We start from the raw sequence: 27667 nt of genomic DNA on the forward strand, positions 1-27667 counted from the left end.
GTCATTTTGGGTGGCAAAGCCATCGGAATTATTCCTTATGAAGTCAAGATCTTCAAATGAATGCTCGTAAAGGCTGTGCAGAATTTGGTTGGGTTAGGGCTTTAAAATGAATATGAAACAGCACATCAAAAAAAAAAAAAAGTGTTTCCACGATTCATTTAACTGCAATAATCACATACTGATTGTTGATCTCAGATTGTACTGAGCATCTTAGCAGTGATTTAAAAGATTTTTGGAGAACGACAGAACATATTGTCTATGAATATCAGTTCATGCTTGTCTGACCAAGACAGCGCAGTGCAGTGCAGAAAGTCAGGTTCTTTAGGGGACAGCTCAGGACTGACAGTCCTCTTCAGTCCCTGTTCTGCAGTTGTAGTGGGTCTGGGCTGGAGGAGGGGGTGGGGAAAGAGGTTACCGAGTTCACCATTATTATGCCATTAGTTCTCCATCACCGCTCACCAATCTCATAATTTTCTTAATTTAAAAAAAGTTTTAAAAGTTAAAAAAGTCAAATAAATAAGTCAAATAAATAGTCATAGTACCTAAAACCATTGTATAAAATACAATGTGTGTGATCTCAGTACAGACGGGGGGGTGCTGCAGAGGGATCTGGGTGGGTCACATGGCTCACACTGGGAAACTTGACCCTGTCCTCTGGGCGGGTAATAGATGTCACTGATATGGTGTACCCCCAACACTCCTAGGGCATCAAAGTGTCTTTTGCAGCCTGTCAGCCAGCACTGTCTCAAAAAGTTTGCCAAGGTTACTTAGGAGGCTAATGAGTCTGTAAGTGACAGGCAGGTGGGGGTCTTTGTGCGGTTTGGGGACCATAGACACCAGGGCTGACTGAGGCAAAGGGTATAGAGGTCTGCAAGAATAGTTAAAAACTCGACTGATGCTTCTTTGATAAGCCTGTTATGCACTGTGTCTTCTCCAGGGGCTTTCACTTTAAGCTTCTTAAAGTGCTCCTAGAGGTCAGTTATTGTGACTGCTTTTTGTGTGACCACAACAATGGTCAAGTGAAATTAGTACTTTCACAGGTACTTTTGATGAACACACTCACAGAGGTTAAATACCTGGGCCGTTCTCCACTGTCTTGGTCAGACTAGTGCGGACTAATAGACCAACAAGCACAAAATGATGAAGACCCTTGGATGAGAGGCAAAATGTCTTCATAGACAAATACAAGTCCAGTTGCCTACGAATCAGTTTTGAGAGAAAGAACAGAACTGATGATATTTGTCAATGTTAAGAACTTTTCATATGCATCCATCATTACCAGACATAATGTAATAATGTGCAACTCCAAACACTTTTATTTTATCATATAGATACCACAAAGATATTTTTTATAACCAAAAAAATCTTACATGCTAAAAATAGCGCAGGGATAGTGTTAATGTACTCTATAATCTATGATGTATACATATACATACTTTATGTGCTAATGGTTCTTTAACCATAACTACATTATTTTGATATTGTGCAATTAATGTGCAATGAGGTAATTGTGGCATTGGACAGTGATCTAAAACTGTAAATATGATTCAATAAAATTAAACATATGATCAATGAAATATTGAAACAACATTGTAAAAATAATTGAAATTCCTTTAATTAAGAATTCATTAGGGGGCAGGGGGCAGTTGATTGTTTAGGGGGCGGCACAATGCTATTCCCCCACAATAAGAAGGTTGCGGGTTCGGTTCCGGCCCGGGGCCTTTCTGTGCAGAGTTTGCATGTTCTCCCCGTGTCTGCGTGGGTTTCCTCCCACCGTCCAAAGACATGCATGTCTAGGTTAACTGGCGAAGTTACATTGACTGTAGGTGTGAATGCGAGCGTGACTGGTTGTTTGTCTCTGTTTATCCTTGTGCGTTGGCCCTGCGATGGACTGGCGACCTGTCCAGGGTGGACCTCGCCCAATGTGAGCTGGGATTGGCTCCAGCAGCCCCGCGACCCGGATACGGATGAAGCAGATGAAGATGAGTGAGAGAGTGATCGTTTAGGTACACACAGTGGAATATATAAAAAATTAAGTCATATAATATTATATATATGTACACTTTCTATCCTAATTTCACAAGCATGTATATCGAGCCCTGCATGAAACATTGACAGACATGCCTGACATCAGTGTGTTGAACGTTTTCGTGTAGCTGCAGCTGTTTGTGTATGTTTCTGAGATAGTTTAACAATCACAACTGATGAGACAATACTGTTCATCAGGTTACAATATAACATTCATGACACCGCTGACAGAATCCTCTTCTCTGTATTGCTCCTAAGACCGATCTCCCAGGACTGGGCTTTGCTCAGGTGAAGCTGTGGGTGGTGTTGAGTTTTCAGTCTCTCTTTGTGACTCTATTGTGCTGTCTTCGTCTGAACTTAGGTCTGGTTGTGTCTCTGTTGGATGCAGATCGGGCTCAAAAACTGGATTGGTCTGTCCGTGTCTGTGTCGTCTTTGAACCTCCTCAAAGATCTGAAGAACCTTCACAGCAGCCAGCATTAGAGTGAGTGTGCAGTACAATGTGTACTCAGACAGAACACAACAATATATCTACATTACCTTGGATTTCGGAATGAGCCCCACTCTGAAGAAACCAATGTGTCCTGTTTCAATCTTAGTACAGTCAACCACAGTAGATGCAATATTTTCTGGGGAGGGGCCATCACACAGAACGCCTTCCACCTAACCGAGCCAAATGAAATGTACAGATAGCTTACAGCAAAAGAGTAAAAACTTGTGTACTCTTTGAAAAAAATGAATAAAATAAAATCAGTAACTCATCACCTTGTCTAATAGTTTGGCATAAACCTGGTTGTGGTGAGTTGTGTCTGCTTCGCCTGTAGGGTTGGCTGACGTTACTGCAATGGGCCCCACCTACAGGGATAAGATGGAGTTTCATTCCCTGCAAGCTCTGCCCCAAGTTTCACTCGAGAACCTCAAGTGTTTCTCATGCACTTACCAGACTAATCAGGTGGGTGGCCACAGCACAGTCCGGGTTTCTGATGGCTATGCTTTGTGGGGTCCCGATGTGTTTGGCAGCATCTCCCAAACCGTAGAAGTCCAACCATGGGCCTGTGAGAGAGCAGGAACTAATGTGATGCTCAGGCGAGACCCACATGAGGTTCCTACACACACAATCATACATTTTCATTTGAACAAACATCCACAAACACACACCCACCTCTGGGTATAACCATGCTAATGGAGGAGGGCCACGCAGCCTCCATGAAGTCCAGCAGCAGAGGACTCAGCAGGTGACGCACCGGCTCCAGCTGCTTGATGGAGGAGACCCACATGGACATGGGTCTGTCCTCCGCCTTCTTCTTCACCCTGAAATCCAACAAAACAATCAGAGAGTAATGAGAGCGAAAGCATCAGTGAATACGGATAAGGATCCGCTCGTGAAAACTCACTTATAAGCTTTAACTATTGCATCAGGTCGATTGCAAGCTGCCACCAGCACATAGACGGTGTCAGTAGGCATTCCACATATGCCGCCGTTTTTCATGATTTCTGCAGAACAGAAAATAAAATATTCTTACATCAAAGTACAAAAACAGATGTATATTTTAGAAACTGACCCTGTTGCCTTTGATATCTCACCTGCTATCTGCTGGACTGATGAGGCTTTGCGGGCTGTCACATGTGGACAAACATGTGCACCTCCCCCAACACCACTCAGCTTGACTAAAGGGTTCCCTAAGGGGATCTGAGGGGACTGGAAGGTGCTGTTGAAAATGTGGCTCAGGAAAAAATAAAAACTGACAAGCCCAAAGATTATGGTGACTCCGATGTCATAACCAAAAGGCAGAGCACCGACTGCATCCAGTAGGAAGCTAATGAGGATCAGTTGGAAAGTGAAGGCGTAGACAAACCAGGCGACATTTAGAAACAGTGCCGCGGCTGTCACTAAAACGTTAAACAGCATGAAGCTAATGATCCCCACAGACAAATGAAAGCTTCTCGTTTCACCGTACAAGCCGCCATATCGTGTCAGCCCCCACATTGTCCACATCATGCCATAGAAAATGAAAACTGTGCTCTCAAATGTTTTCCCCCGAGCGAAAGCCACTGAGCCACAGAGCAGCTGGAGTGCCCCACCAGCCACCACCACCCAGGGCAAAACCAGCACATGAAGAGGATTTCTGTCACCAATTGTGGCTGTCAAAGCAAAAGCAGCCAACACATTGCAGGCATGGCCTAAAACCTCTGCATCTGCATATTTGGAGTAGCCCAGGTGAGGAGTATGAAACTCTTTATCGTGCGCTCTGAGGGCGAGTCCCTGCATCTTCGTTACTAAAGCCTTGAAATGGCCCTGCCCTGTGGGAATCATGGTGCTGGAAACCATATTGAATGTGGCAATTAAAAGCATGAACGCAGAGACTATGAAGATAGCTGCCTGTACGCCCTGAGTGCCGCCTTGGAAGAAACCCTGAGGCTGAGCTGCAATGGCAATACAGTAGGCCACAAAGAAGAACTGGTAGAGCCCCTCCAGCAAACTCTTCTGAAAACTGAACACAGCCAAGATGAAGAAAAGCACAGAGAAGACGACCGGGAAGGGGACCGGGGAGAAAGGCTGGATTGAGTAAAACGATAACAGAGCACTGTAACCTTCTGCAAATTTCAACAGAGCAGTGAAGCCAGAAAAAGTGGCAGCTAGTGTGTCCATCGCTCGGTAAAACAGAACACACATGCCAAGCTGGAAGACTCCAGCGGTCCACAGCCAGGGGACATGACCAGTGAAGAGCTGGGGGACGACACCTAACAGGGGACAGGCCAACACTGAGGCAGACAACAGGTTCATCACCAAACCCACTGACAGCGCATCACTGCATCCCTGATTCTGCTCTGTCTGCAGCTCTGATTTTTTCTGAATGCCTGTTCCTGGAGGTTGAAGTTTACCGTCAGTGATAACGGACAGCAGACGGCCAACACTAAAGTAACCGCCCACCAGAGAGACGAGGAGGTAGTTAGCCGCCGTGGCAGACTGACCGAAACCGCCAGCTGACAGACCTGCAATCTGATGGGCGCACGCTAAACTAATACCAATAGCCAGGAAAGCCAGAACTGCTTTCCTCAAAATGAGGGCAACACTGCCGATGATGAACAGAGCTAAAGTGAACGCTGCCAGACCGGGGACCAGGGCGGCTCTCAGCTCTGTGGGCTGAACAACTCCCTGCCCCACCAGGATGTACACTAGACCTGAACCACACCACAGAGCAGAGACAGTCAGACACACAGATGAAAACAGCTGGGCGTGGGACAGACTGCGACGGACACCTGAGAGACAGAGAGGGAACAGAGGGACCAGGAAGAGGATTTACATTATTACACAAGAATGCAAAAATAGGGTTTCTGATATTCAGTCATGAAAACCAACCTGCATAAGCTAAGAGGGCCGAAATGATGAGGAGCAGAATCCCCAGAGCTGTTTGGGGGATCAAGTTATTTTCTGGAGAGCTGCCATAGTCGTTCACCAAGAGCAGGAGAGACCCTGAAGGTTTTAACAGAAGCCATTATCCAGAATATCCAAGAAAATGTCTTTCTTTCTTCAAAAATTAAATATAAGTGACAACAATGTTTTATGTATATACTTTTAGATGTTAGTTAAAACAGATGTGATTACAGGGGGTTTTATTCTTTTTAATTTTCTATCATAGTTCTATTTTATGGTAGCAATTAATACTGACAACAATTATTATCCCCATTGGGTGGACTGTTGTCAAGAATAAAGCTGACAATGTAGTCCCCAACTTGAGATCCCTGCCTTTTAATTCGATGTTACACTAACTAACTAATGTATCTAATTTTTTGGCATATCGTGCCAACATACTTCATTATTTTCAACTTTAAACTAAAAATTCTAACTTTATACAACATGTTGATTCCAAAAAGCAGTAGGATGTTGAACATAAGTGACTGAAACTCTTCTTAATGTAAATATAACCGCAGAGAGAGAATTGATAACGAAAGACAGAAACAAACCCTGACTGACTAACAATGGCAAAGTCTTACCTGCGGAGATTCCCAGGATTCCCACGGACACGTGAAGGGAGCCGCGCTGAGCCATAGTGGGACTGATATCCGCGGGCGCGTGAATCTGCGCTTTATACGTACGTGAGTGACGTCATGGCCCGAGTGGCTGAAGCCGACGCTGACAGACTGTTTACTGTGGCATGATACATTAACCACAAAGAAATGAACAAAGTAAAGCATAAAAACCCATCAGGGTTAAAGTAACTGCGAAGTGATAACATTTCAACCAGCGGTTTGATCATTTCTTTAGAATAACAATAATATGAATAATAATGATGAGTCTACTCAAAAGTTATAATTAATGATAAATTGTGTGTTGATTGACTCCAGCATCCCGCGATCGGTTCAATTTATAAGGTTACTTGAACAAAAGCTGTCAACCGAACCCTGAAAAAGAACTGCTCATCATCCCTGTCCTTGACTTAAAGCATCGTGGGGAATGATTCAGCATTTCCTTCCCACGGTTAGAAAAGCAGAAAGTGTTCCTGGTCTGCTGAAAGGTGCATGATGTCAGCATTTATTGGTGTGGGAGGAGCCAGCAGAGGCTGGCTATAAAAGGTCAGCTCCAGTGTGCAGCCAACAGATCCAGCTCTCAGCGACAGGACAGACTCTGCACAGAAGGTGAGATCTGCTGTATCTGGGCTGCTCTCTGCTGTAAAATCCTCCTGCTTTCCACAGAATAATATGTGAACAACAGGTTGATTGGAGTTGATTCAGAGAAACGGTGAAATGTGTCTCCTACATATGTATCTTTACAACGTATTGTGTGTATTTCCTACGGCAGAGATCCTGTAACTCTAGTTTACTGGTGTCAGGTGTGTTGCCTAGCACCAGCAACACACCCTGAGGCTCTTTACTCACCTGGTGTGTTGAAATTTTTATGTAAACATGCGCAACAGGTAGTTGGGGCACAATGATGAATGAATCAAATGTTTTTCGGTTCTTGTATTCAGGGAATAAAAAAAGGGGGGATAAATACTTGATGAATGCAAAGTTATAAAGTGAGGATAGACGATATATTTTCTATATGAGTCTATATGTGCTCTATGCGTCTGTTTTGCAGGAATCATGGCAAAGCGTGTGGCAGTTATTCTCTCAGGCTGTGGCGTTTATGATGGGACAGAGATCCATGAGGCCTCCGCTGTCCTCGTCCACCTGAGCCGTGCTGGAGCAAAAGTAAGGGCAACGCAAGAAGAGAGAATACTTATTATTACTGCATTTTTTTAATTTTATTTTAGACTTCTGTCCCACCTAAAGTGGCAATGGATTACTTTATCTAGTTTTCCAAGACCTGTCACAATCTTGACCACTGGAGATATAGTTGGCTTTAATACCAACTCTAAAAAGATCTGATATAAAATGTTATTACTCCATTTCAGGTGCAGATGTTTGCTCCAAATGCCGATCAGATGCATGTTGTAAATCACTGTGAGGGGAAACCTACAGAGGAGAAAAGAAACATCCTGCAGGAAAGTGCCCGTATTGCAAGGGGTGACGTGGCTGATATGGCCAAGTTGGATGTTTCAGCATTTGATGCTGTCATCATCCCCGGTGAGAACGCATTGTTAAGTAAACTATTTTTGAATAAGTTATACTTTATTTTTCACCTTTTGTGTTTTTAATATGTTGTGTGTTCTCTATTTCAGGTGGTTTTGGTGTGGCTAAGAACCTGAGTGACTGGGCAGTGAAAAATAAGGACTGCACCGTCCTGCCTCAGCTGGAGAAGATCATCAAGGCTTTCCACAAGGCTGGAAAGCCGCTGGGCATGTGCTGCATCTCCCCCATCCTTGCTGTCAAACTGCTGCCTGGCTGTGAGGTTACTGTGGGACAGGACGAAGAGTGCGAAAAGTGAGAGAAATGCTTTGTAGTCACCAGATATTTATGGATATATACATACAAAAAATCAAGTATAATAACAATAATAATGCTGCGTTTTTCCCTCTGATGTTTTTATAGGTTCCCGTACGCTAAGACAGCAGGTGTGCTGAAGGAGATGGGCTGCAAACATGTGAACAAGGATGTGGGAGAGGCTCATGTGGATGTCAAAAACAAACTGGTCACCACCTGTGCCTTCATGTGTAATGCCTCCTTTCATCAGATTTTTGATGGAATTGGTGTCTTAGTTAAAGAGACTCTGAAACTGGCTTAACTGGCTTTAATTTACTTAAAAGCAAATGTTTGTGGCTTTCTATACAGGCACTGTGTTCAAAATAAACTTGTTGCACTATCTCTCTCTTCTGATTTCTCTTATGTTATCAGTGTGTCGTTAATAATAAAAGCTACTTTACAAATTCCTGTTTCTTGTAAGATTATTTTTCCTTCAGAATAATAAAACTTTGGAAATCATTGAGCATCTGTATGTATATAAATAACGGACTGAACAAGAGAGGTGAGGGGTCAACAATAGAACAACCATGAGATGTATGTGAAGGGGTAGAAAACATCCATCCTCACCAAATCCCTGCATGGTTTTAATGTTTTAATGTTTATGTGCTTTATACGTTGGAACAGCATTGGTCTTCAGACTACCAGTCAATTTGAACATGAACATGTGAATACAATCCACTACAAAACCCTGAGGGCCTGAGGAAAGACAGACACAAGTACGCAGCAAAGAGAAACTTTGGATCAGCGTATTCAGGGGTGCCACCTTCATACAGGTTAACTTCTTTGATTACCAAGAAGAGAGGTGGTGGTGAGAGGTGTTTCTCACCAGACTCCCTGTTTTAACCAGGTAACTAAGGACAATCCCTATGGAGACCATTAGCTAAAGATCAGGTGAGCAGGAAAGGAGGCACGTAGGCAACAGGTAGAGTGGAGCAGCAAACAGAATCACATGCTGACTCTGCTCTGTTCTCTGAGGAACCCAACATGATCAGACTGAATGTGAAAGAGAACGTGATGGCTGCATGAAAAGATATTCTGTCCTTCCTCTTCATTTCAACATCTCTAATCAAACCAGAACTTCAGCAAAGCAGGAATCAGCAACCAGGTTATCCTATTCTGTTTGTGCAAAGAAGTCCAACGTCTGATAGGAGAGGATGGTTCCAGCACCATTTTGAATTTAACCACTGAAAGATCCCAGGGGGAAACCTGGCATTGAACAATTCAATTCAATATTATATCTTGAGTATAAAATATTATACTCCACAAATACAAATGTATTACACATAGATGACAAATGAAACAATGTGGTATATATTTTGTGGTTGAGGTGTTTTGTCCACACCGATTGATCATAACTTTTTTTGTTTTGGGCTGCTATGATGGAAGCATGGAATTCTTGAATATCAACAGCACACAGTCTTCCATTTTCTAATTTGATGCATTAATGATGTTAATGTAGAAGGTTTAAGGTTTCAGACAATAAAATAACGTTTTGTAAGACTGAGGTTAAAATTACATGACATTGGTGAGCAATAAGAAACTTTGGCTTCATCTGTGGATATTTCAGGGATTTCTGTTTTTGTGAATTGATGCAGTCAAGTGTTCTCCATTTTATATCACCAAATGGAATGACAGGAATATACCCTGACAGGGTCTTAGGGTTTTCAATGAAAACACAATTTATGATTGTTAAAAAAAGAGCACAACTAAAACATAATCATTTTAGGTTATTTTCACTTTTATTTTATGGTAGTCAACACCCAAGTTAAATTCCTATGTGGTACAACAAAATATATATTTCTCTGAATAATAGAACAATTACTTCAAAGTCTCTTCACAGTTGACACATACTACACAGTAAGCTAACCATAGAAATAAGATTTCCTGATATATGCTGCAATAGAAATTTGCTTTAACTATTAAATATTGCCAGTGAGTAGAGGCTAAGTTTCTTGTAAGAGCAGGAATCCAGGAGGCATTCATGTGCTTTTGTCTGAGAAATGGTTGAATTGATCTGTTCCAGAGATCAACTTTGCAGCAGGAAATTTCCTGGGACGATCAGGATCCTATCAGGAACAACAGAGAGAGTCAGGGTAAATAAACAGTGCAAGTCTGTGAAATGATAACCTGCATGGGATGCAAGAACACCTGTGTTTGTCTCACCTGTATGGGGTACGCACACGTGGGAACATAACGGATTACAAACCCACAGCGTCTTCTCTGGGATGTGTTGGGATCACTGGCATGGACCAGGAATCCATCATGGATCTTAAACAAGTCCAAAATGCAAATGAATTCATTTTGAAAAATACTCAAACCTATTTATAACTGTAATGATGTAATTATTAACAAAATGAACTCACAGACATGCTTCCTGCCAACAGAGGGCAAAGAACAGCTTCATCGACTTGCACCAACTCGTCTGGGATTTCCTGGTTGACTGACAGCATGTTTCCAGATTGGGTGGCCTGACGATGGGGAAACATACCTGAACAGTGGCTGCCTACAGGAGGAGAGAAGTTAAGTTATGTGATCAGGATGCAGATTTTATAGAATACATTTTATTTGGAGTAAATGTTGTCTTTATCATTTCTGATGAAAGTTGAGAAAAGTTGATTAATTCATTGTTTTAGCTGGTCAGGTCAGTGGTAACGGGTGAAAAGGCAGAAGCAGCTGGGGTACCTGGGATGACGCGAAGGGCTCCATTCTCCTTCAGTGAATCATCTAAAGCGAGCCAAACAGAGACAACAGGGCCACCAGTGATTCCCCAGTACCTGTCAACACAACGTTATTGGTGAGACAAAATAAAATGACACAAAAGCGTTCAGTGTTTTTGTAGTATCTGATATCTACCTCATATCCTGATGCCAGGCCACGTATGGCAGTCCACTCTGGCCAGTTTTCTTTTCAGGTTTGGTTTCTCCTTCATTCTCCTGGATGTTGGCTGGCCTGAGCGCTGGGTATTTGCAGATGAAGCGGGAGTCCAGCAGGATGACATGAGGGCCAAGGATGGTTTTGATCACTTCCATGAGTTTAGGGTGTTTGGTCAGGCCCATCACCCACGGGTACTGAAGGTGGACATTGTGGAGGCTGTACTGGGTGTAGTCCTCCCCTGAGGATGAGCACATATATAGTATAACACTCAAGTCCAATCATAGCTTTCTTCTGTCGAAAATGATCGGATTACAGAGACAATTACTGAAAATAATGGCTCTTTTATTTGACCGACCTCTAGATCTTCCAATGATACTTACCAAATTCTTTCTCCAGTTCAGCGAAGGCATTTCTGGCTGCCCTCAGCTCCACCTCGTCTAACACAGGCAGGTCTGTGAGAAAGCCCTGCTGTTTGTAGGTCTCTTGCAGTTTAGATGCCATTGTTATTAGACTGTTGCTCTTCTGATGCCTCAGCTGCTTCCAAAATGTAGAAGGCAGAAACTCTTTGGAGTTGGTAGGAAAGGTAAGGGTGGGCAGAAAGGGTAAGAGAAGTTTAGGTAAGAAAAAGAACTGAATATTTATCCTGTTTTCCATCTTGTTTTTGAGAAAATTTTAACTTTAGATAATTATAGAGACATTTAAAGAAAGCATGCCCTATCCAGCAAGCCTGGTGAGAAAAACATCCAAACACAGCAAACACCAAATATAACCCTCTGACAACACCAACACCCATCTGTGCCAAGTCAATTTGTCTGAGAAGAATCAGAGTAAGAGTTGCTGGTCTACCTGTCCGCTGATCAGCTTCACTTGCACACTCTCTCTCATTGTGCAGTTGGGATTATATACTGCACAGAACACCCACTTGACTGCCCCCATGTTTTTCCTAAGAAAAGATGTCACTGAACTCGTAATTCAAGTTGAAACATACCTGTAACGCATATGTTGAAGAAATTCACGGTATAACAAGGAACGTATGAGTGCATGACGTACAGTAATAATGCTGTAGGCATTGTGAGGCATTCCAAGGCATTGAATAGTTAAATTCAAATGAAAAGGGGTTGGATGTCACATTCAGGGCTGCTGTAACTTCCACACATGACTCATGCCACATTTCCCCACCTGAAAGAGACAAATTCATGGACAGGGTGGCTATTTCTGGTGATGCCCTTTATTTTTACATTGGTCCAGTCTGATTTGACTGATACCTTTGTTCAAAGAGAAACTCATTATTCTGTCAGATGAACTTACGCAGTCATTACAGCCTCATATTCAGCTTTAGTGAAGGAACGATGACTGATCACAGGGCTAAGACAGTTTCATATTCTGTGATGAGTGTGAGAGGATGGCTGAGTCTCTCGGGGAGGGTAAAATTCTAATGGTCCCCTTTCCTATTAGTGGGCTTTCACTTATTACACTTATCTTTTGTTTTATACTCCGTTTTTGGGGTAAGAATGTTTTATTTTGAATGAACAATGTGCCTGCCTCTTATTTGCTCACTTTGTGTATTTCTTTCACGTTACAAACGAGAAAAAAGAAAAGGTTTTTCCTAAAACAGATACTAGAGTGGCAAAAAACAGAAGCCTCCACATTTTAATTTTCCTACAAAAAAAACCCAAAACAAAACACAAATATTATTAATCCTGGAGCTCTTTTGTTCATTCAGACATTCAGCTGTGTCCAAATCTTGCTATTCTCTATACTGAGGCAATAAATGTTCAAATCAACCAAATTAATAAAAACGATAACTAAATATTACTAGAAGTGTTTAATAGGCACAGCATGTCAGCGGGAACAGCGAAGGGAAAGTACAGGTTAAAGTTTTTTTTTCTTTTTCTTTTTTTTTTCCTTTACGGTCTCTGAGGTTTACAAGAACGCTGAGGAATGACAGTGGGAAACCCCTGATCACACAGTTATTCAGCTGTGTGATGATGTGTGTCAGTAATTTCACTGAATGGGTCATCAAGAGGGTTTTAAGCTTTTAAGCTTCCTTCTGTGAAAGAATAATCATTAACTCTAACCCTAACCCTAACCCACATCTGTTTCTGCTGTCAACACATTTGTTGTGTGTTTTAATGAGACAAGGAACCTGAGAGGAAAATATTTCACAGAAGTCAAAGTAATAAAGCAAACATTATAAAGTAAGATAAAAATGGGGAGCGTATTCCTGTTGAAGGAAGAAACAAACTACAAGCACAATTAGAAATATTTGACCATATATTTTCATATTTTGGTACAGTTTTGAAAATATAAAAACTTAATATAAACAATGGAGTAAATACATAAATCCAAGTTCTGAATAAAATATATATATTAGTAAGACATTGTATTAGATACATTAAATAGCCTATATATATATATATAGGCACCTAAACACGATGAAATAAACTAGTAAATTGTAAACGACAATTGAACTTAAATGTTGCATTATTTTCACGAAACCCTCCAAAGAGAAACCTTGAGGAACGAGTAAATTAGGTCCATAAACCTTGACTTAGTTCTTTACAATCAGCATTAATCAGACATTCATATTCCCTTTGAAAATGCAGCACAGTCCTCCTAATGGAGTAGCCTTACTGCTGCATTTTTTATATCACTGTGCTGCTTTTCCATATAAGAGTCAGTACAAATGTTGACATATTCACAATTTTCATTTTCAAGATTCAAACTCACGCTGTTAAACTTAAAGTACTGTGTGTGCATGGCCATCACTTTCTCTCCCTCTGGGGCTCAGTCTGACTCTTTCTCCCTGTTCCTGTGCTTGGGGCAGAGTGGGTGGTGGTGTTTTCTTTTCTCTCGGCTTTGTGTCCTCTTGTCCCCCCCTTGTGGCTGCTCCTCGTTGTTGCAGCGGTGGATAAGGACAGGGTCCCTGTTTGGAGGGGTTTTCTTTAGCAGCAGCCGCTGCAGCATCTGTTTGTCAGACCGCTCCCGGCGGAAGTCATCCTCATAAATCTTGAGCTGCACCGATGTCACAACACCAGACCGAATCAGTAAAATAACAGCTAAAACACATTGTGAATTCTCATTATGAGTTATGGAGCCGTGAAAATATGTAAATGGTTTTTAAGTGGGGTTTTTTTTTGTGTAAGCTTTTTTTAGACAATATGATTAATATACTGCTTCAACAGCCACTGCACTTTCTATATGCCACATATTTAGCTATAGTTAATCAGTTCAACATGGTAGACTCTAATTTGTCACAATTATGTTTGTGTAAATGCATGTGTACTATCAGTGCATGCACAGGACAATGAAAAACCTACCTGCTCTTGCAGTAGTGCCACCTGTTGACGCATCTCCTCCCTCTTCCTCCTCAGCCTGTGGTTCTCCTGCAGTGTGTGTTTGTGGTCATTATGCTCCGTCTGATATTCTGCCTCATAAATCTGGGTCTGTTGATACATGACATGAATGTGGCAGTGAGACAGTACCAAAGGATAAGGCTTTGATTGTGAGCTGCAGATATTTGTTGGCACGCTTCCAAGCAGTACAGAGCTGCCACTTGGTGGCGCAGTTTGCCGTCTGATTGCTCTTCCTTAGCTATAGGCAGATCTCTCCCTGGCAACAGTGAGTTGACATCAGGTCTGCTCTCGTCTCAACAGAAATGGGAACATTTTTCAAAGCTGTGCTGGAGAGACAGCCCACCTGACATCTTAGTGCCTCCAGCTGCTCTTTTAGATCCTGCATTTCTTGCTGGGAGTCTCCCAGTGCTCCAACTGCGTTACTGCTGCTCTGGCTTTTTCCTCGCCAGCCTGCCTCTGGGCTTGAGGAGGTTTGGGAAAAGGAGGATGAAGGGTTGTATCCAGATAAGTGGCTGTTTGGCAGGTCAGAATCTCTGGATAGTGAACTGCTGTTTGGGCACAACACAGGACTGCTTACCCCTGAGCTGAAGTTGCCCTTTAGTCAAAACAAACAATAGAGTAATGATAAGCAAATGATGGTAGAAATTTAAATGCACACACTGATCAAGTGTAGAGACCTACAAGCTCTAATACCTGTTTAGCAGCTGTGCAGGGTCTCTCTGGGTCCTGCATCCTGCTCTCCAGCAGCCTGATATATTCCTGCAGCTCCTGGTTCTTCTTCAGCTCCTGCATCAGAGCCTGCTCGTAGTACTCCTTTGCACTCTGCAGTCCAAAGGGAAATAGTAAATAGCACACCTGCAGGTCACAAACCTAACACAACCTCAGTCCAATAGATCATATCTCATTTGAATTCCCCCACATATGATACATCAGCGCCCCACTGCAGGGGTGTGTGCTTACCTGTTGGTGCTCTACCCTGAGCAGCAGTCTGCTGTTGAGCTGTTTGACAGCAGTGTTCTCCAGCTCTAAAGCCTCCAGTCTGTGTTGGAGGCCCAGTGTGGCACTGCGGTACACCTGATCCCAGTCCTCATTCAGTTTCATCAGCTGTAACACACCACCGTCATCATCATCATCACCACCACTTCAGACACTCAAAGCATTGTTAATTCCTTCATTACTGACGTCAGTGTCAGTCTGCCCTCTCAGCGTGTGCATCAGGAAGTGAATTCAGGTCACTGAAGTGCAACCATGGCAAGAGTCTACACTCGCTAAAGCTTTGACAGTTTACATCAGATGATAAAATTGGTTTCAGTTGCTTCTATTATGTGAAAAAGCAGCTAATTTAAACAGGAATCCAAGTCTGTCTAATGGTGTCAACATATGTACATGTTTAGCAGCAGTTTTCACACAACGCCCAGAGCCCTCATCTGGTATTCATAGCCAGCATTGGTATTTAGGTGATGTACCTCTTTGTTGACTCTGCGGAGCTCAGTGTTCTTGTTCAGCAGCAGCAGTTTCTCCTGGTCAGTGGACGTGACAGACATACTCTCTGTGATCAGAGTGACCTGCTCCTCTGTGGACAGCAGCCTGTCTCCCACGGGAGTCACATCCTCTGTCCTACACACACACACACACACACCGGCAAAATTTATATACAGATACAAGGATGTGCCATAAATAAAGTAATGACGGTGAACATTAGCAATGGGTTTCCAATAATAAGCAAACACATGTATGCACACAAGGATGTCAGGGTACTTTTGAACACCCACTCACATGGAGTGCACTCACTGATAATACAATTGGCGTTATTATGCACTCCCACACACACACGCGTGCATGCACAGTCACATAATATACTCAAGACACTCACACAGAGTGGGAGCATTTTTCTACATTTGGTCTACCAGTCAATCCAAATTTTTGTTAAATGCTAAAAGTTTTCTGCATATTGATAGCCTCTAGAAAAAAAGTGAAATTAAACCTGGGAATTGTGTATATATATTAAATACTCGCAGAAAAGGGGCAGCACGGCGGCATAGTGGTTGGCACTGTTGTCCCATGACAAGAAGGTCACAGATTGGGTTCCCGGGCCTGGTTTGCACGTTCTCCTCATGCCTGCGTGGGTTTCCTCCCACCGTCCAAAGACATGCATGTCAATTGATGACTCTAAATTGCCTGTAGGTCTGACTGTGAGTGTGAGTGGTTGTTAGTTTCTGTCTGTCTCTGTATGTTGCCGACCTGTTCAGGGTGTACCCCCCTTCGCCCAATGTGAGCTGGGATATGGAAACAGATAAGCGATAGAAGTGAATGAATAACTTGGGGAAAAGGAAACTTAATTGCAAAGATTAATCAGTCGAACCAGTTTCCTCTCTACAAGCCCTGCTGTGAGGTCTTATCCAAAAGGAATAGTTGACAGAAAGGCAGCAGAGAATCCAGGGGGAATGTAATCAGAGAGGAACTCACAAAGCTGCACACACACACACCGTAGGACTGCTGTAACCTCAGAGAGCAAAGTGCCACAAAGAATCAATCCCTAAAGCGAAACTCCCCAGCAAACACATGCTTTCATCCACTCACGTAGTGTCCTTCTATGTGAAAACTGGTGTTACACAATCATTTAAGAGATATATTCAGCTGTAGTTCTATTTCAGGCTACATGACATTTATTTATTTTACAGTTTTATAACACATATTCTTCAGAAGCTTGTATATGAGATAAGAAATGTTTAATCTTAAATTTAAAGGTATTCGGTCATTCTATGCGCCACATTTATAGCTAACAGTCGGTTATCTTATCTTAGAAAAGAGACAGGAAACGGGGAGACACCTTGACTTTTTCGGTCCAGAGATAGCAATTATAAGAAAAAGAATAAAAAAAAAAACCCCAACTAGTTTCAGTTTTACAGGGGGCTGCGTTTGGGATTAATTCTTGACTGGGCCCTGTAACTTTCTGGAGTTTCCACTGGGTGCCCAACAGTGTCACATTGATGACCCCCTTGTAAAAATGTGACTTCTTGTTTTCCTTTTATTCATGTTAAGAGTACTAGCAGAGAGTGTTCCTTGTCTCCTTGTTGAACTAATCTCACCAGGTGTTCACTAAAGCTTAATATTTGAATAGCCTACAAACTTGAGCGGTATCAATCTTCTGTTTTCTCAGAAAGACATTGAAAAAATTCTCAAAAACTTCTCATAGAATGTTGAACCATTTAATTTAAAATGTGTTTCCAAGATCAAAATGGACATTTTCATAAACTACATCTTCCTAGAACATATGTTCAGCATGAATTATATCTGTTTGTGTGAAACTAACATCAGCAAAAAGGTTCATTACACAGAAGAGCTGAAGAGCTGATCCAGGGTCCAAATATTTGTCCATATAAACAGTCTGAACCATATGTCATCCCTCTGGATTCAGCAAGGCATTAATGAAGGTTGTTTCTGAGTAAATCATCCACGCTGAACCAACAGGGTCTGCGGTGTAGGAGGAAGGCACAAGCTAAAATGAAATAGAGTCTAACGCTTGTGGCCAGTATGAACACAAACTGTGAACATACTCATGTCCAATACCATCTTGGCAGGTCAGGACTATGTATTCAGCCATCCTGTTGGGACCAAACCATGCTCAATGTCCGATCCAAAGCTTCTTCTCTCTAGGCTCCTCTGACAGCCGATATACAGTGAGTGACCCAGTTTCACAAACTTTTCAATTTAGGCCGTCTTGGAAGGACACCAAAATGCCACTTCCTCAGCAGTATGCTAATTCACTGTCATAGCATATGATAGAGACAGAGATACTATCTTTCCTTCTTGTTGATTTGCAACTCTGACAAATTTCACTCTGGATAGATTTGTGTGAGACTGTTGATAGCAACAGTCAGATCCACCTCCACAGAAGGGAAGTTTGGAGTTTCACTATTCAACAAGGATATTTTAAGGCACACCAATCCCAATTGTTTGTGGGGATTGTGCAGTGTAAGTGTTCTCACATTTAAAAACTGTTACTATTCGTCACCTAAATATGCGATAAGTTACAGTACACAATAGAAATAACTTATTGTTGTCAACTCAATGGCACATCAGTTCTGCGAAATTTGGAACTGAAGCCTACATCTTTATGACCTCACTGGAAACTCCGCAGCAACTTTTTATGCTTCCTCTCACTTTATTACTTCCTAAAGAAACTTAGTAAAAAATACATTTTTAGCAATGCCAGAAATTTCAAATGTTTTCCCAAACTACAAATAATGAGTAATCTCAAACTGTATATCCAGGTAACATGGGCTAGATTTCATTATAGGAAGCAATATTTCTACAATCAAGCTAAACTTACTATAATTACTGTACAGTATGTGTTGTCACAGAGAGGTATTGACTTGGCAGCATTTTACATCATATTAGTGCACATTATAATATCAGGTGTTCCTGTTTTTGTGCCCTGTTTATTTATAGAAATGACAACATACATACCATAACTCTTCAGCTGATTTGTGCTTCTGTTGGCTCTGAGGGAGGCTGCTTTCAATCTTGGTTGAAGTATCTTTCTGTGTTTCTGCTGCCGCTGGTGAGGATGATAATGATGAGGAAGATGACAAAGACAGGACTTCTCCATCCATGATTGATCAAATCTTCATTCAGATTGGGGCAAAATGAAGGCTCCACTGTACACAGCAGCTGAAGCGGGTTGTCAGAAATCCTCTACTAAGCATGTGGTGTAAATACTGTCGTCTGCTCTGATACGTAGCAAAAGAGGAAGTTGCCAAGACCACGAGCCACATGATGCGACATTTAGAGAATAGGAAGTGACACAATCAATCTGTTTCAGCTTTATGTTAAAGAGGGCCTGTCCCTCTGAGGTGAGTTGTTTAAACTACTGTATCTTAAACTGCGATACAGTAATTAATACTGAGGGGTTATGGTGTTTAGTTTTGACATAATTTGGAGAGTCTGGGAAACTCCATTCAGGGGTAATAAAGGTCTGTATGAGTGTGTGTTTATGGCTGTGTACTTGGAAACTGTTTCCTGTTAGCAAAGTTATTGTGTCTTCTCTTTTTAAATGAGCAACTCAGGAAAGCTCTGAGAGGAGGGGAGCTGAATAGTTGTGCATAATTTCCACCTGATTATATATTGCAGGATGTGTAGTTGATAATAACGGCAGCACATACATTTATTCATGACAAATAATGAAAGGGTCAAGCTGATTGTATTCACTGTTCAGCTCATTACTGTGACTGAGGGAAGTGGGCAGCAACAGGTTAATTAGTAAATCACATGTTCATCCAAGGGACAATCAAGTAAATGAAAGGATTTTTGTTAATTATGTTCCCCTTAGTGAGGCCAGGATATCTTTTATTAACCGTAGAGAATTAATTTGCCAATTTCGTTCTCTACACGTTCTCCTCCACCGACTGAGTTCAATAGATTCAAGGCCACTTTGGCTCATGTCTGAAAAAGACAAAAGCTGCAGTATATAAAAATATATATACTGTTGTACATTCTAACACTGAAAATGATAATATAGCCTGTCCTGAAAAATGAGATACCTACACAATGGGAAAAGAAGACTAAAGTAAGAACATGACAACATACTCCTCATTAGCACAGTGGTCAGTGTCATTGTGAAGAGTTCAGCTGACATTAGTATACGCGTATTCAGTTTGAGTAACGTCATACCCAATGTTTTATTTTTGGTTTGTAATCAAAGGATTTAGAATTTAATAGACTTGGAGTTTAATAGACATGACACGACAATGTTTTGCACAACATGGGAATAAACACAGGTAGCACAGAGGTGTAGTGGTTAGTGCTGTTGTGGGTTTGATTCCTGGGATTGGGGCAGAGTTTTCATCTCTCTTTCTTTCTTCTCCCCGTGTGTGCGTGGGTTTCCTCCCACCATCCAAAGACATGCATGTCTAGGTTAACTGGTGACTAAACTGTCTGAGGTGTGAGTGGTGGCTCGTCTGTCTGCCCTGTGATGGACTGGTGACCTGTCCAGGGTGACCCCGCCCTAACCCAGTCTGAGCTGGGATTGGCTCCAGCACCCCCCAACCTGGAAACTGAAAAGTGGTAGAAGATGGGTGGATGGATGGGAATAAACACTCTTCACCTTTTATATTACTGACCATGGCACTATTCAACTTAGACATCACATCATTGAAAACAGATTTTAGACAAGTGCAAAAAATAAATCAGGGGTTTGAATGGAGTGATGTTATGTACTGTGGTATCCAGAGGGCGAAGTCCAAGTTGCTGTCATTTTGCTATCTCATGCACCACCATGAGATAAAAGCAAAAGAGGCAACAAAATGTGTTAACGATGCCCAGCAGGTCTGATCTGGTCCAGTGATTGCATTCACATGACTGTGCCATCTATCATGGACGCCAGTCAGTGTATTGCTGTGCCAAGCAGAGGCTTTGCTGGGAGGCCCAGCAAGGAAGTAGCGATGCAGTGCCTTTATTGACCCGTGCTTCTGTCGAAGTCAAGGACAAATGGGCTGCTGCTCTATGGGGGGATTGATTTTTAGTCAAACAGGAGATACCGGAGCAGAATAGGGTGTCCCACAAAAAGGAGTACTGCTGCTCTATGTTCCTGAACATACAGAAACTCTTCAATAGCTCGGAAACTGCACCAAATAAGCCTATTTAACAGCTGAGCTGTCTGTAGACTCAATAACTAAAACAATTGTTTCACCTGCCTAGTCACCCAGCAGCAACAGTTTAGCTGACTCAGCGGGTTTGATGATTGAATTTAACTAACTATTCAAAGTTTGGCATCTGTGTTTAGTTTATCTTTGTTTGTTCCGACTGAAAAGTATGAAAAAAAAAAAAAGAAAAGTCCAGTGGTGAATATTTGCCTGGACTGTGTGACTGTGGGTGAGCGTGAGGGTGGAAGTGTTGGCCAGAGAATTTTTGTTAAAGCTCAACAGTGCCCATTGTTACCATGGCTTACCACAAAGGGAAGTGACACCTATGGAGAGGAGCATGAATCCAAAGTTAGATTCACTTACACTACGGTTGGACAGTTTAGATATCAACATGGATGGTCTTTCTTCGGCATATGTTCCACTTCTCAGGTGAACACAATGATCGCGTATGGTTAGCTATTTAATTGTCGTAGTTCAATCTCCCTGTTACCAGCCCGTTAGCTGCTAAGCTGCTAGTTAGCTGGGATCACCAGTCCTTGTTCTGGTTTGCTGCCTTACTAGCACAGGTATCACTTTTCCACTGGAGCAGAACCAGAGCCTCTGTCACCACCTGCAGTCCAGGACAGAAGAGACAGTCTGTCGACAGGACAAGAGGGGACAATTAAATGGAAACACAAGGTGGGATGATCACTGTCCAAACAAGTATTTCCTGTGAACAAGGCCAAAAGTGTGACAATTTGTAAGCAGGAAAACAAATCAGTAAAACGCCACAACGTTATGCCAAAGTAATCGAAAGATAAGAATGACAATCTCCAGTCCAGGCTTTCTGCATAATATCAGAGAGAAATGAACATGCAGAGTTTTGTGAGTTGATCCTTGTTATTCTTGAGCTGAAATGCATAACTTATCATACACCAGTCATAACACCTGTGATTCAGATCGTGGTTTGAGATTTTGCCTGTAAAGATTGTCAAATGATCATTTGGCCAGATTGTTCAAGCCAAACCTTCACATACACACAGAGATTTACACAATGTAACAACCTTGTCCTGTTTTTATGAAGATAGAAGCTCATGAACAGCGAACAGAATTTACCTGCTTTGATATTTTCATGTGTAAGGTGAGGGATCCTCAGCATTGTTTCATGAAAATTTTCTACACTTGGAAGCAGTAACAGCAGAAGAAATAGTGGGCAAGGTCATACAAAGATAGAAAATAGTACAGAGAAAGAATACAAACCTTCTAAATTGATATTGATCACCTACAATGAGATGCAGCTCACATCTTTTAAAAAGCTTGGCCGCAGCACAAGATTCATACACTTTGGATTTATAGATGTGAAAATGACAAAGAGACAGTTACAGAGAAAGCTTTAAGTCTTGACATGCTGGTGGACACAAGGGCAACAAAAAGGGATCAGCTATGGCTTCACTACTTATTAACATGATAACTTCAGGGCTCAACTACCGATCCAGTATTAAAGTAAACAGAGACATGAATGATATACGAGGCTTGAAGGGGAACTAATTCAAATGGCGTTAGGGAGTACTAATGCATACTGTATGGGAAAAATAAATGTACTTAGACTTTGATGGCTCCAGAGGGCGCTGCAAACACGATGCTCTATCTAAGAAATTTTGGTGGTTGTGCGTAATGTAGGCGTCAAGTTTTGATTCACAGGATTGACAGTGTAGAGTAAAAAAAATAATATGTCAGGTTCTGCTAAATGGATTTTTTTTTCTTTGTTGAACCTTCTGATTGTGAGTCTTAGGCTTTATTCCCATTTGAGAAAAAACTGCTAAAAACTACCATGTGCAACTATTTTGATTAAGTATTACCTCAGAAATAAAATCACATATTTGCGACCTGTTTGACCGGTTGGGATAATAGGAGCTTGGGGAAAGGCCCCACAGAAAGTATTGAGTAAGCCTGCTGTATGAATTTTAATGCTGACATAGCAAAAAAGTGGAAGAAAAGCAGCTTTATCCTGTAAGGCCTTTGCGTTTGGCCTGTGTTCTTCTGTTTTTTTTTTTTTTTTTACAATGATTCTCTGCTAATTCAATATTAGAAGCCCTGTGTTGCAAATCAGCAGACAGTCGGTTCAGCGAAGTTTTACTCTGACACTTGCAATTAATTTGACCAGTTAATCACAAATGCTCACTCTTCTCCATTAACTAAGCTTTTAATGCTCCCATTAAGAATTAATGTCACCCTACTTTGCACTTCAACATGGGTGAGCTCATTAGAGACAATCTTTGAACATGGCTCTTCTCTTCCAGGCCATGACACAATAAAGTGCATCAAAGCTTCAGTTCACTGTCTCCATTATATTGTTATATTGATGAGTAAATCTAATCTGGTTAATTTAAATCTGTAGTTTAGCCAGGCTCATCACCATCTCTGTGTGTAATCTAAATCTCAGGTTTACTTCAATCTACATGTCCTCCGTTCCCTTTCATCAATCATGCCATTCTTCTTTCATTGCCGTCTTCTGCCCTTTTTTTGTCCTTCCCTCCTTCTTTTCAATTTCTCCATTGGGAAAGAAGGATGAATGCCAAACACTTTGCATATCTGCCCTGAACCATTACTGGGAGGTTATGACCCTTATTCATCAGCTGTAGAAAGTAAAAGCGACCATAAGAGAGAGCAGCACCACGCTCTTCCTCTTGCACTGTGAATTGCAATTACAGTGCAACTTGAGAATTACAGTGAAATAGTGCGTCTCTTTTCATTTAATTGGAGTATGGTGCTGAGCTCTGCCCATCACACTGATAAGAAGATGCAGAGGGACTATGGTCCAAAGGCACACAAACATCCATCAACACATAAATGTGTAGTGTGTTTATGACAAAAGGGTATGGGTGTAACTGTGAGGGCAGCCAATGTAATATCACAGCAGGCTGCATCTGAAAGATTTAATTTCCCACATCTGCCTCCACCCTAATCTGTGCATCGTCTTTGATCCAGAGTCGCCTTTTGGGAGAGACAGATGGATTGTAAGGAACATGCAAACCATATGAGTTCCTGGTTACATGTCATAGCAAAGGCCGGGTTAAAAATGAACTGTTGGCCATTTAGTATTTAGTCCCATGCTGTATATTTCACCCTATTCACTCTTCACATACTGCAAAACATGTTTGCTCTGCTGACATGTTTCTAATATATTCACACATTCTAATATGCCCACACAATGTTGCACATTTATACATGACACCACACTGTAATTTCAGCCTTTAGTTTGAACAACATGTTTGAGGTTCATCCTTGGCACAGTGAACTGAGCTGCCATCTGGTATTGACTGTTTGAATGTAAACTACCGTCAGGCGATAATCCGCATATTTTATTTGCATGCCACAAATTAAGCAGCCATAAAGCAGAACTTTCCCACCAGGAATTACTGAGATGTTATACTGTAATCAGTGTTAATGCCAAAACGACGGGCTGGAGCACTGTTTGAGTCTGCCTTTCGTAGAGCACTCTCCTCTCCTAGCTCTGGCTCCTAGAAGCCTTCTCCGCTCCATGTAAACGTAGCTTTCAGTTAACATGGTTTGAGAATAAAGTTAATGATGCTAACACTACCAAAGTGTTAAAATGGGCCACTAGATGAAATGTAATGTCAAACCCACCACACAGGTAACCGCCTCAGGGTTAACAACAGTATCCATATACAAATTAGTATTGATACTAAAACACTGTATCTGGATGTAATGCTCTTCGGTATCGATACAAATTAATTGTTATTTTTGCAGTTGCATTTGCAAATAATAGTATATATTAATAATAACTAATTAATAATAATAGTATATTATATATATCTATAAATAGCGGACAGCATGGTTGCATAATGGTTAATCCTGTCACCCCACAACAATAAGGTCATGGGTTCGGTTCCTGTGTAGGGTTTGCACATTCTCCCTGTGCCTGCATGGGTTTCCTCCCGCCATTCAAACACATCATGTTTGGGTTAATTGGTGACTAAACTGTCTGTAGGTGTGAGTGGTTGTTGGTCTCTGTCTGTCTCCGTATTGGCTCTGTGATGGGCTGGTGACCTGTCCAGGTTTTCCCCCGCCCTCAACCAGTGTGAGCTGGGATTGGCTCCAGCAACCCCCGTGACCGAGGAAAAGATAAGCAGTAGAAGATGAATGAATGTATAAATATAAAAATAGCTTGCCATTTGGGAAACAATTTATATACATTATGAAGTTTACAGAATGTATGGAATGAAAGTCTGAATATATTGAATTTTTGAGTTCTGTATTGTGTGTATAGAAGTACATCAGTGTACAATATTGCCAAGTGCTGAGCATGTTATTTTCTATATTAAATGTTCTATGGAGGCATTAACCAGTGTGCTAAACTAACTTTATTTTTCTGTACAATGTTAAAATTAAGTAGAAAAGACAAGAATTTACAAGCCAAGATCATCCAAACGAGGACAGCACAAAAGAAAGACTGTAGTCCAACGTTGGTTGGAAGTCAAACGTTAATGCAAGAAAGAGAAAGAGACAGCGACTGCAGAGCGAAGTTAAAACCCTATAAATTGGTGCAGAGTGAAAAAAAGCAATCTGAGATTAGAATCAGATGAAAAAAGACTTAGTTAAACTCACAGTTAATATTACCCTGCCCTTAAATTCTAATCCATCCATTTATCCCCATGAGAGGCATATAAAGGGGGGATTCTCCCTCATTTTGAAAAATTATTTTCAAGCCCTGATCAGCCAAGAGGCAGTCAGTCAGCGTGCTGATCACTGGAGGTGACTTGATGAACAACCAGGCTGATTGATCCTGAAGAGCTGCTGGCTTCTTCTCACTGGCCATGTCAATAAACACTCCCTTAACTTATTGTTCTGTTTCTGTAGAGGTAATGTCTCCAGCAGCAGTGTAAGGTTGCTAATATGACATGCCATATTTACTGAATTAAACACACAGAACAATTCATAATTGCTGGGATGACAGAAATTCCCATTTTCGGTCGTTTGAGGTCAGTCTGTGGTCATTATGGGGTATGAGTAAGAAAGTAGAAGTTCCATGACGTGTGTAAGATGTAGTTGTAAACTGCACCTTGCATTATTGGAAAGGTCTATGTATCCGTGTGTGTTGGCTAAGAAATATAAACTGAGGTCTGTGGGATGTGTGCTGAAAGGGGTGGGATAGCTGTGAGTCTGCAGGCTCTGGATCAGCCTGACAGAATCAATAAAATCAATTAACATAGGGCCCAACTGAAACTAAACACTATATCAAAACCATCTTTAATCCAGTGTGTTTCTTCAATGTGTGTGTGTGTTTGGAAAGGCACATGGGAGTATTTTGAAGATCAGCATCTGGTGTGCAGAGTGAAAAAGGAAAATTATTTCCCATTACTGGCCTAACCCTAACCCTAAACCCCCCCCCCAAAAAAAAAAAAAAAAAAAAATTGTCTGAACTGGTTAATAGTACAAATGCCAGCTTCTAAAAATCATATGGTCAATGGCAACAGAATGCTCAATTCATAATTCATTAGTTTTTATTTTCAGTTGAGAGCTAATGTCGTAATTCTGTATGGTGGGCAAATTTGTAATCAACAGATTGAAATTGAATATGTCTGAATAGAAATACCCTTATTTATCAGTTCAGCAGTGCTATTGGATTTATAGGTCATGTACCATCCAGCCATAGTAGCACTGTAGTACTAGATTAATCTATTGCACGCATGATGAATGTGCTATCAAGCTTTAATTATATGTCCCCACAATAATTGTGTTTTGTTTTTGTTTTTTTCCATTTTCTGAACAATGTAGACCAATGACTGTTCAGGCCACCTTAGATTAAAAATGCCATGCAGCTACAGTCTTTACACTCTTTCATTTGTGCTGAGAGTGGGCATTGCGGCAACCATGAAGTTTGCAGTGGAAATGGCTTTGCTCGATTTGTGCTCAAAAAAGAGACCAGACTGTGAGCAGGAACAAAAATCTAAAGCATGATACCTTGTGGTATGTTTGATGAAATACATTATGGTAGCTACTTAGATAGGCTCCTACACCATTACCAAGTTTTAGACTGGGTTTAAATGCTGTTGTATACGTATAAATGCTCCCATACTTATTTTAAAAACCCTAACATCTCCTGGTTTGGATGCTGTTTAGATACTTCCAGGTCATTTAATCCATTTAGGAACATTTCAAAAACTTTCCAACTACCACATTGAATCCTAAATTTTTCTTTAATGCAACTTTAATAGGATTTTTCTTTAGGACATCTTTCAAAGCTTTGTTCATGTCCTTTTCATATAAAACTGTAGTCTTGAAAACTAATCCGCCATCACCAGGATTAAATCATTAGAGGTTATTTTCTCACACATGACAAAGCTCTTGAGGAAGAATTGTGTAACTGTTTCCAAAGGCTGAGCAAAGAACCCTTGGACAAATAATTTGGTTTATATTTGCCTTACCAATAAAATGCTAAAAGTGCTGTCTTTCAGCACTTGATGTTTCCAGGAGGAGCAGAGGAGTTGACAACATTTTCAAGTCACTTACACGTGTTTGCTAGAGATGCACATAGACCTGCACCATGGTTCTTTGAGTGATACCTCAAAACTTTAAACTTGGTTCTTTTCAGCAGGGAATCAGAAAATGTTTCTGTGACACAAACACCTTCTTCGGTCCTTTTATACTGTAGTAAATGGGGGTATTATCCTGCCCTGGTTCCAGGCAGCCAGTTTCTGCCTTGGCCTGCTTCTCATCTACTCAAAGCCAATATGACTATTTATGTTGAGAGCCGGGAAATGATAAATGGTGGTGTGCTGCATAATAAATATGAGATCTCTGGATCATTAGCTGGATTAGATTGGATGGAAAAGTGCATAATCAGCCCATGGATGCACCAT

General features: G+C 41.4%; 4 protein-coding genes across 5 annotated transcripts; 1 reads left to right on the forward strand and 3 right to left on the reverse strand.

The window, feature by feature from the left end:
* Positions 1-1882: 1882 nt before the first annotated feature.
* Positions 1883-6449, reverse strand: LOC115050326 (uncharacterized). Its single transcript, XM_029513167.1, has 9 exons — positions 6023-6449; positions 5388-5501; positions 3611-5287; positions 3421-3520; positions 3189-3337; positions 2967-3079; positions 2792-2881; positions 2567-2689; positions 1883-2488 (listed from the first exon to the last, which is right to left on the reverse strand). The coding sequence occupies exons 1-9, from the start codon at positions 6075-6077 to the stop codon at positions 2282-2284; spliced, it is 2628 nt and encodes an 875-aa protein (XP_029369027.1). The 5' UTR covers positions 6078-6449; the 3' UTR covers positions 1883-2281.
* Positions 6450-6617: 168 nt separating this feature from the next.
* LOC115050333 (glutamine amidotransferase-like class 1 domain-containing protein 3A, mitochondrial) lies at positions 6618-8272 on the forward strand. The gene is made up of 5 exons (XM_029513172.1): positions 6618-6664; positions 7107-7219; positions 7423-7594; positions 7690-7891; positions 8000-8272. The coding sequence occupies exons 2-5, from the start codon at positions 7112-7114 to the stop codon at positions 8190-8192; spliced, it is 675 nt and encodes a 224-aa protein (XP_029369032.1). The 5' UTR covers positions 6618-6664; positions 7107-7111; the 3' UTR covers positions 8193-8272.
* A 1390-nt stretch (positions 8273-9662) lies between these two features.
* On the reverse strand, positions 9663-11701 carry LOC115050331 (probable alpha-ketoglutarate-dependent hypophosphite dioxygenase). Its single transcript, XM_029513171.1, has 7 exons — positions 11651-11701; positions 11185-11367; positions 10784-11042; positions 10613-10704; positions 10294-10433; positions 10094-10198; positions 9663-9996 (listed from the first exon to the last, which is right to left on the reverse strand). Exons 2-7 carry the CDS (start codon positions 11303-11305, stop codon positions 9910-9912), a joined length of 804 nt encoding a protein of 267 aa, XP_029369031.1. The 5' UTR covers positions 11306-11367; positions 11651-11701; the 3' UTR covers positions 9663-9909.
* A 1132-nt stretch (positions 11702-12833) lies between these two features.
* On the reverse strand, positions 12834-18848 carry LOC115050330 (uncharacterized). Of its 2 annotated transcripts, none has more exons than XM_029513169.1 (7): positions 18631-18848; positions 15627-15777; positions 15121-15264; positions 14854-14982; positions 14504-14755; positions 14125-14250; positions 12834-13819 (listed from the first exon to the last, which is right to left on the reverse strand). In XM_029513169.1, exons 1-7 carry the CDS (start codon positions 18774-18776, stop codon positions 13592-13594), a joined length of 1176 nt encoding a protein of 391 aa, XP_029369029.1. In that variant the 5' UTR covers positions 18777-18848; the 3' UTR covers positions 12834-13591. The 2 variants fall into 2 exon arrangements, with proteins under 2 accessions (XP_029369029.1, XP_029369030.1); XM_029513170.1 differs by having other exon boundaries at positions 13743-13863.
* Positions 18849-27667: the final 8819 nt, after the last annotated feature.

This window comes from Echeneis naucrates, chromosome 10, assembly GCF_900963305.1.
Source record: "Echeneis naucrates chromosome 10, fEcheNa1.1, whole genome shotgun sequence".
In the NCBI taxonomy this organism is placed as follows: domain Eukaryota; kingdom Metazoa; phylum Chordata; class Actinopteri; order Carangiformes; family Echeneidae; genus Echeneis; species Echeneis naucrates.

Coding starts and splice junctions, on each gene's coding strand:
- LOC115050326 (XM_029513167.1), bottom strand. CDS start 6,077: ATGGCTCAGCGCGGCTCCCTTCACGTGTCCGTGGGAATCCTGGGAATC. Junction 3,080..3,188: donor TAGCATGGTTATACCCAGAG/GTGGGTGTGTGT, acceptor GCTCTCTCACAG/GCCCATGGTTGGACTTCTAC. Junction 2,690..2,791: donor ATGCCAAACTATTAGACAAG/GTGATGAGTTAC, acceptor TGGCTCGGTTAG/GTGGAAGGCGTTCTGTGTGA.
- LOC115050333 (XM_029513172.1), top strand. CDS start 7,112: ATGGCAAAGCGTGTGGCAGTTATTCTCTCAGGCTGTGGCGTTTATGAT. Junction 7,220..7,422: donor TGAGCCGTGCTGGAGCAAAA/GTAAGGGCAACG, acceptor ACTCCATTTCAG/GTGCAGATGTTTGCTCCAAA. Junction 7,892..7,999: donor CAGGACGAAGAGTGCGAAAA/GTGAGAGAAATG, acceptor ATGTTTTTATAG/GTTCCCGTACGCTAAGACAG.
- LOC115050331 (XM_029513171.1), bottom strand. CDS start 11,305: ATGGCATCTAAACTGCAAGAGACCTACAAACAGCAGGGCTTTCTCACA. Junction 10,705..10,783: donor GCCTGGCATCAGGATATGAG/GTAGATATCAGA, acceptor TTGTGTTGACAG/GTACTGGGGAATCACTGGTG. Junction 9,997..10,093: donor CGTGTGCGTACCCCATACAG/GTGAGACAAACA, acceptor TGTTCCTGATAG/GATCCTGATCGTCCCAGGAA.
- LOC115050330 (XM_029513169.1), bottom strand. CDS start 18,776: ATGGATGGAGAAGTCCTGTCTTTGTCATCTTCCTCATCATTATCATCC. Junction 15,265..15,626: donor TCCGCAGAGTCAACAAAGAG/GTACATCACCTA, acceptor GGTGTGTTACAG/CTGATGAAACTGAATGAGGA. Junction 14,251..14,503: donor TGGAGGCACTAAGATGTCAG/GTGGGCTGTCTC, acceptor ATGTATCAACAG/ACCCAGATTTATGAGGCAGA.